General features: G+C 39.3%; 1 protein-coding gene across 3 annotated transcripts in view; it reads left to right on the top strand.

Moving 5' to 3' along the window:
• Positions 1-13,305, top strand: part of PKP2 (plakophilin 2) — an 87,997-nt gene that overhangs the window by 43,962 nt on the left and 30,730 nt on the right. For all 3 annotated transcript variants that reach the window (XM_081821469.1, XM_081821468.1, XM_081821467.1), the window contains exon 6: positions 6,471-6,648. In XM_081821469.1, coding sequence (XP_081677595.1) covers positions 6,471-6,648 — 178 coding nt within the window. The remainder of the gene's footprint in view (positions 1-6,470; positions 6,649-13,305) is intronic.

The raw sequence follows: 13,305 nt of genomic DNA, 5'->3' as shown, positions 1-13,305 counted from the left end.
CCAGCGTTTACAGGACTGCCTTCAAGTGCCAGGCGATGAGAATCCGTCTAGAGAGACTGTAGACGTTCTTTTCCCTCTACTAAAACATGAACAATTATGTGATGGTTGGCACTTAAAAAAAAAAAAAAAGACCAAACCTCATAGTTAGAACCTAACATTTCCTTCATTAAAATATAGTAATGACAACCATAAGAGAGAATCAAACAGATGCACTGTTTTACAGTAAAAAAAAAAAAAAGACTTCACAAAGGAGATATGGTTCCTTGTGGACTTTTAAAGAAGGATAGGATACACTTTGGTGTTTTGAAGGACAGTGAAAGTTATTCCCAGGAAAGTGAACATCATTAGCAAAGCAAAGAAGCAAAAAGAAGCTGCTGGTCATTGAGAGGGAGTTGGATAATAGAGTATTGAGGTTAGGGTGTATTGTAGCTAGAGAGTTTGGAAGGATTTGTGGGTATGTGTCAAGGAAGTAATCCATTGAACCTCTCTTCCTCTTCTTTTGTTTAGGCAATAGGAAACTACGGTCAGAGAACATTCTGTGGTATTAATGCCATAGAAACCATTCAGTTATCTTTAGATAATCTACAGAGCTGATAAATGGAGGTTTATTGTGCAATTCTCGGGATTTCCAGAACAAGCCAAGCACCCCTACCAGAGGGTGCTCATTACGTGCTAATTGAATTGAGTTGATACTTGAATGTTTGATACAAATCCTTACAAATAACTTCCTTTAGCTCTATTAATAGAACAGCTAAGTAAGTGCTTTCAGGGCCTCAGAAATAAACTGTTGACTTAATGTAGACATGTTTGTATCTTTGTAAGGAAACACAAGCGAGCAACCATATATGTGAATCTTGTCTATTTGGTGAACATCTTTTTATTGAGCCCCTTTTACATGCTAGACACTAAGTTAGGACTTTCCATTTTTCATCTTTATGCCCCCCGACATCTCCCTAACGCATTGTTGATGATTTCCTCATGATCAGCGTGACACGCAGCGAGGTGGTCGGGGGGAGTAGATTGCCCAGGATTACACAGCTAGCAGAGCACAAGGCCCAGATTCGAACCTAGCTTTATCTGGATGTTTTGCTCTAAGAAAGTGGCTCACACCTACTGCTTTGGGGGCAGAGAGTGACTCATTTTTACACTTCTTTGGGAAAGGGCTTGTCTTTAAGAATCTCAGATCAGAGAGCTCCTTCACTCCTCTCTGAACCTTCCTCTCTTTCCACTTAACACTGACATGCTTCGGTCCTCTTCACGCCTCTGGTCTACTACTGCATTTGCTTCTTACCCGCCCTCTGATTCAATATTGTGCATTCCCACTCGATCCATCGCTCTGCACCTAGTGATTTCTTTCTAATATGAAAATACTGCCCCATTGGGCTCCCCATTACCCCTAAGATATGATGTGAGCCCGGTGACCATGGGCAGCAGTGTCTCCTCTCATACCCTCCCAGCCCAGGTTCTGAAATCCCAGAGGATTAGCTGGTCTGTTCCACATCTTGGTATCTTTGTCTCTGCTGTTTCTTGGACTAGATAGCATCCTTTTCCACACCTTGACCACCTGGTGAACCCTCTCATCCTTCGAAAGTCATCTCTTCCTCTGAAGCATTTTCAGATGCGATCCTCTCATACTTTACTCCCTGTCTCCTCCCATCCCCCCAGCAAAGTTTTGAAAGAACAGGCTTCTAATGAACTACTTTTGCACCCTTTAATATTAGGATGCCACTTATTTCATGCCTGTATGTTTATTGCAATAACAACAGTGCTATGCCTCCAAGTTTCTCAACTGTGGCTGTCTGATTGAATATGTAAAAGAGACGTGTGGAGGCACGTGGGTGGCTCAGTCAGTTAAGTGTCTGACTCTTGGTTGCACTCAAGGTCATGATCTCAGTTCCTGGGATCAAGCTCCGCGTCAAGCTCTGTGCTTACCATGGAGTCTGCCTCAGATTCTCTCTCCCTCTCCCTCCCACTGACACTCTCTCAAATAAATAAAATCTTTGGGGCACCTGGGTGGCTCAGTTGGTTAAGCATCTCCTTTCAGCTCAGGTCATGATCTGAGAGTCCTGAGACCCAGCTCTCTCCTCAGTGGGGAGCCTGCTTCTTCCTCTGCCCCTCCCCCTCACTCATGCTTGATCTCTCTCTGCTTTCTCCCTCTCTCTCTCAAATAAATACATTTTTTAAAAAATAAATAAATAAAATCTTTGTTAAAAAAAAGAGGTTTGTGACCTGGGAATATCTAGATTACACACAAATAAGAGAATCAAGTGTGTTTTCAGGTAAGACCCTGATTTTTCTGGCCAAGATATAAAACCATTAACCATCTGATTCTATATATGCATAGAAGAAGCACCAGAGCTTTGTTCACTAACCCTCCTGGCGTTTTCAGTACCAGATGAGGAGGGAAGCTCTTTCCTTTTCAGGTGAAAAGACTTCAGGATCAAAGACTTTCCCTCTACAAGGTTGTTCCCCTCCCTTACCAAGTAAGCGTGGTAGTGTACTTTAATTGAAATGAGAACAGTACATACTGATCTCAGAGGTTCATCTTCAGGGTCACTGAGTAATGAGGACTTTGAGGAGCGAGTAGGGCTCTGCCTTGGCAAGAATGAAGCAGGAGATTCTTGTCCTGCATGTCACATAAGGAAGGGTCGGGATGATTGTTGATGGAATTTGTCAAAAATGCATATTCACCTCTGCATGTTTAATGGGAATATTTAATTGGATTGCTGTATTTTAATAGCAGAAACATTTTACTGTAAAATATTCATTATGCACCTTTTAAAAATAATTCTGTTTTTTTCTTCATTTGTAATGTGCAACAGGTTACCTTGGGTTCATATATAACTCAGACTAAATGGCCTTTGCAATAGTGTGGTATTTCAGGCGAGATTTACAAAACTTAGGTGAGAGGAGTAGATCCATGCAAGGGAAATTATTAAAAAAAAAAAAAAAATCCTCCTGTTCTGTGATCACTTTGCAAAACGAGGTTAAAACACACCAGTTCTCCTGTTCCTCCTTCTCCTTCTGTACTGATAATAGGGATTTATTTAGTCATAATACTTGCAGTTTTTGCTACCAAAGTATCATGCAGACTTTGTTAAATAACTCTATTTCTAGTCCTAAAGGGCAATATTAATAAAACATGGATTTTAATATTTTATAAGATCCCTTTACTATAGTTAGCTATTTTTTGCAAATATCACAGTTGGCAATAAATTTCTGGATAATGCAGTTATTATTATCTGTTACAAGTGCTAATTATTCAAAGTATATCTCTTACCAGAATCCATTTCTCTTTCTTTTTGGCTCAAATGAGAACTTAGTGATAGAAAATGACAGGCTTATCGGCTGCCACGAAGAACTATAATAGAGATCTAGGCACTATGAATAAATTAACTAGAAGTTAAAGGTGAGACCAATGAAAACCTAAACCCTAATACTAGCTCAGGGCATCTAGAATCAAGTCATCGAAAGGAACCTCTATCAAGGGTCATCTGGCCCATTCGTTTCTCAATGCCAGAAATGGGAATCATTTTTTTAAGTAATCTTTACACCCAGCGTGGGGATCAAGAGTCATGCACTCTACCGACTGAGCCAGCCAGGTGCCATGGAAATCATTTTTATAAAATACAGATTCCTGAGAGCCATCCTGAGATTCTGGCTAGTAAATTTGGGATGTGGCCCAGAAATATGTGATTCAGATATGCCACTAGGTTCATATGGAAACTGCTAGGCTAGTGTACCAATCTAGCTTGGGGGTAAAAAAAACTCCTTGTCAATGTTTTCATAAAGGATGAGCTCATTTTTTATCAGCTCCAGCAATAAAGCTGGATCTTACAAGCAGGTCTTCTGTTGTCTTCAAAGCTCTCTTAGAAGTTTGTATTTTCAGTGAGCCAGAATCTTTTTCCCTAGAATTTCCACTCATTAGTTCTGGTTTTGCCTTCTTATAGTCACAAAAAATATCTAGCTATTAAACCTGCTTTTCTTTCATTACTAGAGAAAATGCATTCCTATGTGTATTAGATTCTAACATTTTTTAGATTGGGTTAATTTTTCTAGCAATTGAATCTTTAGTGATTTATAAGAACTCTATATATTGAGGATATTAACCTCGTATTGTCATACATATTTTCCCAATTTGCAATTGGTCCTTTATTGATTTTGTGTGTACACGTAGGGGGAGTGTCTAAGTATGTATAATCCCGAATCTCTAGTGAACACTTAAGCTCCTTCCTAGCTTCGTGCCATACACAAATTTGGCAGGCATGACATTTCTATACAATATCCTACATTAAAAATTCAAAAATTATACTGACACTCCCAAGCCAGATTCTTTTATGGAAGTAATACTGCATGCCAAGCTATGAAGGACATCCCATCGTTGAAGGAAAATTCCACTCCCTTTGTTTAAAATTAATCCTCTTCTGGTTTTTATTGTAAGGTATACTTTTCCTTTGAGTGCCCTCTGTGGTCCTTTTTAAAAAGAGGAAATGTCATTATACTTTACATTTTTAAGCCTCTGGCAAGCAGAGACTGTTAATTTGTTTGTTTATTTAAAACAGGAAGCTATTTTTTTTTTCCTTTTCTCTCTTTTCTTTTTAACTTCCTTTAGTAGCTTAGTAACCAGACCACTCAACTTCAGACCTGCCTCTAAATTGTTTTCAACCACCTTTGGAGTTTTATTCTGTCACTCCCCCTGTCCAGCGCCCCTCAAGATGAAGTGGGAGGAATGAAGTCATTGTGTTACAAACCTGTGGCTGAGGGACACTGCTCCTGAGTAATCCCCAGTGCGAGTTGGATCAGGAGAAGACCTGAGCCAGAATGCTGGTCCTCACAAGACACTAGACCCAGTGTCTCTCTATCTGACGGAAGCTCAGTGTAGGCTGCAGTGGGAATTTGGTTATTGTTTCAGAAATTACGTACTGGTACACAGCCAGAGTGAACTGGTGAAGGTCAAAAGACTGTGTTTGGCCTCAAGTGTTCTAAATGGTGGGCCAAGTATTAGTATGGTCGAATAATTAGCAAGCTTTAACCGCACGGACAATTATTTCAGTCATTAAAATCAGGGCTGATGATATCACCACATAATTCAGCCAAAAAAAAAAGCACCTGCGCTTTTTTCACAAGGTAGGCTGTCCTGTATACCTGTGCTCCTGCTTTCTTTTATGCAGACAAAGCAGTACATTTTAAAAGTAAGAATTACCGATTGCGTGGTAGGGGCATGAATAGGGAAGAAAATGAAGATTCCCTTCTCTTTCCGCCCCTTCTCTCTTTCTGCCTTCCTGGATGCGAGTGAGTTAGAGTCATTCACGGAGGGATGAAGGAAGCTAAGGCAACTTGACACCTGCTGGGAGTCACTGGAATAGCCAGCGAGAGGTGCATAGTCCTTCCACTGAATCGGAAGTATTTGAATGCCAAATTTGTAAGAAAAACAAATCCTAAATGTATGGTGCCACTTTGTATTCTCTCTGAGATACCCAGCTTCAGGCTCTGTCTCACAAAGGCCCTGGAAAGTACAGTATGCTGTTCTCTTAATTTATTTCTGAGTTGGCGTATATAGCCTTTCTCTTTAATGGCGGGTCAGGTGGAGATGTTTCAAGAGGAAAGGGAAAGTTGAATGAGGACAGTGGTACCAGCCTTAGGCCAATGCTTTAGGCCATACACGTCGGCAGATAGATCAAATACTCTTGTATCTCCTTCACTGCCGAACTATAATGTAGGAAATACGTGAGGTAGCTAGCATAAATTCCAGGAGGACAGAAAGTATCATTGGATAGGATTTAATAAGTATTAATTGGTGATGTTGATCAGCCTACTGGTGACAGGCGTGGGTACAGGCAAAGGTTTTCTGTGGGCCCTTCTGCTCTCACTGGGAGGCAAATATCAGGTGGAAGTTGCAGGTAGTGGGGAGCGGGAGACAAAGGGAGATATTCTCTCCTGCTTCTACAGAAGAAACACTTGGGTGCCTGGCTGGCTCAGTCGGTAAGTGCAAGTCTTGATCTCATGGTTGTGAGTTCAAGCCCCATGTTGGGTATAGAGATTACTAAAAAAAAAAAGTAAAATATTTTTAAAAAAAATAAAAACATTGAAGTCTTTAATAAAATAGGATTATTTCCAGCCTCCATGTTAATGAGACCAGAATTTATTATCTCAGTGAGGTCAGCTTAATGGTAGGATCTTTTAAGAGAAACAACATAAATGTTAAAGGATTTCTAACTTTCATTCACATTCCTGATTGATTTAAACTGGCATAATTTTATATCATAATCTCTCTCTCTCATTATGGATCGGCTTCATTGCCATCTAACAAACTCTAAACCGATTCTTTCGGTTGGGAAAGGGGCTCTCTCGCTCCCCCTTTTTTCCAAACAGCTAGCCACAGCCTGGGGGGATGCTGGCCCTAATTCATCTTTTCAGCAGTCATTTGACCCATCCCTGCACTGTTTTGATAGTACTCTTTGCTTTTCTAGGTTTGCTGTGGAATTTGTCATCTAATGACAAACTCAAGAATCTCATGATAACAGAAGCCTTGCTTATCCTGACTGAGAATATCATCATTCCCTTCTCAGGGTGGCCAGAAGGAGATTACCCTAAAGCTAACGGTTTGCTTGATTTTGATATATTTTACAACGTCACAGGATGTTTAAGGTAATGCCACTCTACAGATCTTTTCTCTGTATACCTTACATACTGCATCCAGGTTTCTAAAACTCTACTCCATTACCTGGAGATGCAATAAGAATTATAAAGATCAATCTAAATACAAGAAGCACAAGAAGTGTGTCATTACCCGTTGTTACCAATGGGGCGTGTAGAGACAATGAGAATGGTAAAGTAAGAACAGAATATTGTTTCTAGGCATATTTGATTTTATCACCTACCCACATTAGCTCACAAAAGAGAGGATGTCATTTCCAATAAAGAAAACAGAGAGCTGATCTGAATGCCCAGAATCCTATGCAGACTGGCCTTTCCTGTCTCCCAGGGTTTAAGGTAGGCTCCATGCTATTTTTTAATTCACAAAAATCTAATTTACTGACATGGTTAAAAAATAATTTTAAACCTAGGGTTTTTATTCTTTTATCTTATACATTATATTAGTTTCAGATGTACAACATAATGATTCGATATTTGTGTATATTGCAAACAGTCACCACAGTAAGTCGAGATGACATTCATCACTACGCATAGTTACAGAGTTTCTTTTTTCTTGTGATGGGTACTTTTAAGACTTTTCTCTCTTAGCAACTTTTAAATATGTAATACAGTATCATTAACTATAGTTGCCATGCTGTACATTACCTCACCAGGACTGACTAACTTGTTCGCTTGTTTGTTTATGGCATATGAAAAATTTATTTCCATTATGGTTTCTTTGGACTTACTTATTTTATGACTAGAAATTTGTACCTTCTGACCACTTGCACCCATTTTGCCCACCCCTCCTGCCTCTGACAATCCCACCAGTCTGTTCTCTGTTACCTATGAGCTTGTTTTTGTTGTTGTTGTTGATTTAAGTAATCTCTGTACCCAACATGGGGCTCAAACTCATAACCCCAAGATCAAAAGTCACATGCTCTATTGACTGAGCCAGCCAGGCGCCCCTACGACCTTGGTTTTTATTTTTGTTTTGTTTTGTTTCTTTTAGATTCCATTTATAAGTGAGATCATACAGTATTTGTCTGTCTTTGTCTGATTTATTTCACTTAGCATAATGCCCCCAAGGTCCATCCATGATGTTGCCAGTGGCAATATTTCATTCTTTGTTGTTGCTGAATAATAGTCTACATATATATACCAGATTTTATCCATTCACTTATCTGTAGACACTTAGCTTGTTTCCATTTCTTGGCTATTATGAATAATGCTTCAATGACATGAGGGTGCATATATCTTTTCAAAGTTAGTGTTTTTGTTTTCTTTGGATAAATATCCAGAAGTGAAATTGCTGGATCATATGGTAGTTCTGTGTTTAATTTTTTGAGGAACCTCTGTAATGTTTTCCATAGTGGTTGTGTCAAGTCAACATTCCCACAAGCATTGCACAAGGTTTGCCTTTTCTCCATATCCTCACCAACACTTTTGTTATTTCTTGGTTTTTTTTTGAGGATAGCCATTCTACCAGGTGTGAAGTGATATCTCCTTGTGGTTTTGATTTTCATTTCCCTGGTAATTAGTGATGTTGAGCATTTTTTCATGTGCCTGTTGGCCATCTCTGTATCTTCTTTAGAAAAATGTCCATTCAGATCTTCTGCTTATTTTTAAATCAGATTGTGTTTACTATTGAATTGTATGTTTTTCATATATTTTGGATATTAACCCCTTATCAGATACATGATTTGCAGGTATTTTCTCCCATTCCACAGATGGACTTTTCATTTTGTTGATGGTTTTCTTTGCTGTGCAGAAGCTTTTTTAGTTTGATATCATCCCACTTGATTATTTTTGCTCTTGTTACCTTTTGGTGTGAGATCCAAAAAATAATCACCAAGATTGATGTCAAGAAGCTTACTGCCTATGCTTTCTTCTAGCAGTTTTATGATTTCAGGTCTTATATTCATCTTTAATCCATTTTGAGTTAATTTTTGTGCATGGTGTGAGATCGTGGTCTAGTTTCATTCTTTTGCATGTGGCTGTACAGTTTTCCAAGCACCATTTATTAAAGAGACTTTCCTTTTTCCTTTCCCCACTTTCCCCAAGTGTTCTTGACTTCTTTGTTGCAAATTAATTGACCATATATGCTCAAGTTTGTTTCTGGGCTCTTTATTCTGTTGCAATGATCTGTGTGTCCACATGCTGTTTTGATTACTATAGCTTTGTGATATAGTTTGAAAGCGGAGTGTGATGCCTCCAGCTTTGCTCTTCTTTCTCAAGATTGCTTTCTTTATTTGGGGTCTTTTGTGATTCCATACAAATTGTAGAACTGTTTGTTCTATTTCTGTGAAAACTGCCATTAGAAATTTAATAGGGATTGCAGTGACTGTAGATTGCCTTGGACATTTTAACTATATAATTCTTCCAATCCATGAGTATAGTATATCTTTCCCTTTATTTATGTCTTCAGTTTGTTTCATCAATGTCATGTTGTTGTTGTATACAGGTCTTTTGCCTATTTAGTTAAATTTATTCCTAGATGTTTTTAAATAGCTGTAAGGCAACAAAGCCTAAAGGGACAGAAAGTTTTGCCATAAGAACAACTACAAAGGAAGTTAGTTTGATCAGCATTTCTAAATAGTGGGATGAGAAAATGCTTTAAAGGTTTTCTCCCTTGGGCTGTCAGATGCCAGCTAAATCAAGAGGAAATAGAAATACATGGCAGGAGGAAGAAAAGTGCTAGTCATCTCTAAGATCATGCATCTCAAGCTTTCTTATATTTGAAAATAATCGTGCTTTATGTGCAAGGATTAAAAGAAATCAAATGGAAGATACAATCAGGGGCTGCCTGGGTGGCTCAGTCAGTTAAGCATCCAAGTCTTGATTTCAGCTCACATACTGATCTCAGGGTAGTGAGATTGAGCCCAGCATCAGGCTCTGCACGCGCACACTCTCTCTCTCTCTCAAAAAAAAAAAAAAAGTAATCAAAATTAGGCAGCCCATGAGAGGTCAGAATATATTCTGCCTTTTGATATTTTCTCTAGTTACAGTTCATTTTTTGAGGGAATCTAGACTGTAACTAAGAGAATTTATTATGGTAAAATGTTTATCTTCTCTCCATTGTTAATCACACATCATATCAAATACCAGTTTTGTGTAAGCTTTTATGTTAGCTCCTGGGAATTTCACAAAAATGAATAAGAGAATCCTTAGGGAACCGTTAACCTAACGGGGGGGGGGGGGATGCAGATGAGTAAAGGAAAGAGAACACAGCTGGCAGTGAAATATGTTAGAGCAGTAGCTCCTGGAGCATTAGCATCTGTATCACCTGGAACCTGTTAAAATCCTCAGGTCCCACCCCAGACCTTCTGAATCAGAAACTCTCAGGGTGGGGCCCAGCAGTCTAGTTTTAACAAGCCCTCCAGGTGATTCTGATGCAGCTGAATTAGGAGACCCATGGTGTCAGAGGTACAAGGGAAGTAAGTGCTGCAGGAATGCAGAACAAAGGACCATTCATGCCAGCAGAGTGGGATCAGAAAGACGCTGTAGAAGAGGTGCCAAATGAACTAGGCCTTGGTGGATTATTTCAATAGTCAGAAATTCTCTAAGGACTAGGCACTCAATCCTTGAATAGCAGAAGAGGTGCCTAAATGGTCTCTTTGAATCCGTCTTCTGTACAGTTCACTAGAACCGCTTTTTTATTACACTTTTGATCTAATAATACATTTTGATCTATTTAAAAACATTTTGCATCTCAGAATTTCTCTGTAGCTCCCATTGCCTGACCGTGTTACATCAGAGTTCTTAAAGTATCAGTAGGGACTCTTTCAACTCAAAACTTACTAAACTCAACTCAAACTTGCTAAAGCCACGTAGGGATTCATTGGCTTCTGTGGGTGAGATGTTGACGGTCACTTGTGGAAGTGAAGGAAGTGCACCAGGAACCATGACCTCAGGGACTCGGGCAGAAACTCAGCATCCATGGGACTCACTCTGTTTTTAAATTTGTATCTCCTCTCCACTTGCTCTTCTTCTTTCACATGTTGGGCTCATTCTGTACGAATGCAAACAAGGCTGTGCATTCTTTTTATCTTTAATCCCTAACACCTAGCAAAGTTTCTGGCATATAGTAAGCAATTATAAAGTATCTGAATGAAAAAAATAAATGAAGGAGTGAGCAAATGAAAATACATGATGAACTCGGTGAATAATCAAGTCTGGCGAGAGTATCAAATTTGTGATGGGAAGTAATCAAACAAGTTGGAAACATAGGCTAAGGCTAGATTGTGGGGGCCTTGAAGGTCATGTTAAGAGGTTAATTTTTTTCTTCTGTAAGCAAGATTAGCTAGTGTGGGAGGATAGAAATATGGTAAGTTCTGTGTGAAGAATAATTATAATATTAACAAGAAAGGTGTATTGAGAAGGTGAATAATAAAGACAAAAATATTAGTTGCAAATCTCTTCCTGCTGCTTCCCCTTATGAACGAGGAATAAAAGACGGATGTTTTGAGTGAAGCAGTGCCTTAGTTGACACACATTTTCCAGAAGATGTAATAGCTGAATATACTCCCATCAATATGACACCATTTTAAACAGTGTTTGCACAGCCCAGTCCAAACCACTGACTTGAACTACTTTTGGAAGTAGAATATAGCAAAACATCTACAAAATTTGAATGCCATAGTATATGCTTAAATATCTGTTCTTATTTCACCTTTGTATCTAAATCACAATAATAATAGTTGACATTTATTGTGTATTACGTTCTAGAAACTGTTCTGAATTCTTGATGAGGATTTTCTCAGTTTATTCTTACAGCAGCCCTTATAAAGTAAGCTTTCCCCGTTTCATAGTTGAGGGGTTCAAAGAGATTAAGTGATATTTCCAACGTCATGCAGCTAGTAAGAGACAAAGCTGAAGTTCAAATCCAGGAAGCCTGTCTCCAAAGCCAAGTACATTCATACATTGATGTTTGTCACACTCCTGCAGACTATGCTGATATGGATAAAACCTCTGCCCTTCACAGCCTTGCAACCTCACATTGTCTCATTGTTTTTGTTTTAGAAGTTCTATGCAAATGGAACTCTGTACTGCATTTCATATAAACAGAGAAGATACAAAGGATGAAGCCTATGAAGTGGGAGACATTTCCAGGAAAGGAGAGGGCATTGTAGGCAACGTCAGGTTGGATGTTGTCACAATGAGTATAAAAGCCACTAAGGAGATATGCACAGAATGCAAGAAAAGACCTGTAGGGGACCTGCGATCAAATAGTCTCAATTTCCATAACAATAGAGGTGTCTGCTGAGTAGTTGCTTATTTATGACCACAGCTTCTCTAAACAGATTTTAAGACAGGTGTTGACTGGTTCTAACAAAAGTGAATCTTGCTGAATAATAAGGTCACAAATGTTAGCAAATATCTTAATTGCTCTAAGTTTATTTGAGGTATTCTCTCCCCCAGTGGGTGTAGAGCCAACAATGAATTGGCAACATGAGCAATATCTTTGGCACTGTGGTTGACTCAGGTTAGTGTAGCTAAATTTTTTCAATCTCCTTTGGAGAAAAACTGCATACACCAGTGACTTTTTTCCTTTACTAACTTGACACTGAGATCAGTTTTGAGAGGGACTTCCCTTAGTCTGCATATAGCAATGGTATAGAGTGAGTCTGCTCCGCAGGTAAGATGTTTGCTTTTTTGATGAACTTACTTTGCGGCAGTGACCCTGGCTCTTCCCATCTTGACCTGGTACAGTGAGATTGCATTCACACAGGAGAATGTGCAGGGTTTATCCTTCGAAAGGACCAATGCTGTCAGGTACAGCATATTTGTCAGGTATCAGATCATTTATCTACAGGATTAGCATCTGTCTGCAGCAGCTTTACCATGCATGGGCCTTGGTGCTTTCTTGAGGTCCCTTTGGAATTAACATACTTTTAATGACTGAAGTTACTCACTGAAAGGTGATACAAATTTTGCAATGAGGAAAACATCTCAAACAATATTATGCTAGCAATAATGAGTAGTAAAACCCAAGTTAGGAGAGGAAAAATAAAATGGTACACTCCAATTTGTGCTAGAGCCAGCAAATGGAATTGTCAGCATCTCTTAATAGCTCCACAGGCAGTGACATCATATTGGTAGGTTGAAATCAGCCACGGTGGGAGTGTTTACACCACAGAAATTGGCAAATGCTACAAGTCAGAGGTCTCCCCACTCCCTTGCCCCTAGAAAACTGATTGTTGGGACGCCTGGGTGGCTCAGTCGGTTAAGCATCTGCCTTTGGCTCAGGTTATGATCCCAGGGTCCTGGGATGGAGTCCCACATAGGACTCCCTGCTCAGCGGGGAGCCTGCTTCTCCCTCTGCCTGTCACTCCCCCTGCTTGTGCTCTCTCTCTCTCTCTCACAAATAAATAAAATCTTTAAAAAAAAAAAAAAAGACGACACACGGGTGGGAGCTGCCCGTGCAGAGAGGGGAGGCTGCTCAGCAGCACAGCTTCTGCTCCCAGCCTTTGGGGCGCTCACCCCCGTGCTCAAGCAATCATTGTCAATGACAAAGTGACTATTGAAGTTATAATTGTATTAAATTAATGCTAATAATTTGGATATTTTATTTTATTTTTGGCTGCTCGGGTAATGTTAGCCCATAACCAAGCATACATGGTTTTCTTTTTTCTTTTTTTTTTTCCTTTTTTGGGTACAGCTGTAAAA

This window comes from Leptonychotes weddellii, chromosome 5 (assembly GCF_054177405.1).
Source record: "Leptonychotes weddellii isolate Sample4059 chromosome 5, ASM5417740v2, whole genome shotgun sequence".
NCBI classification, from domain to species: domain Eukaryota; kingdom Metazoa; phylum Chordata; class Mammalia; order Carnivora; family Phocidae; genus Leptonychotes; species Leptonychotes weddellii.
This window is presented reverse-complemented; position numbering and strand designations above follow the sequence as displayed.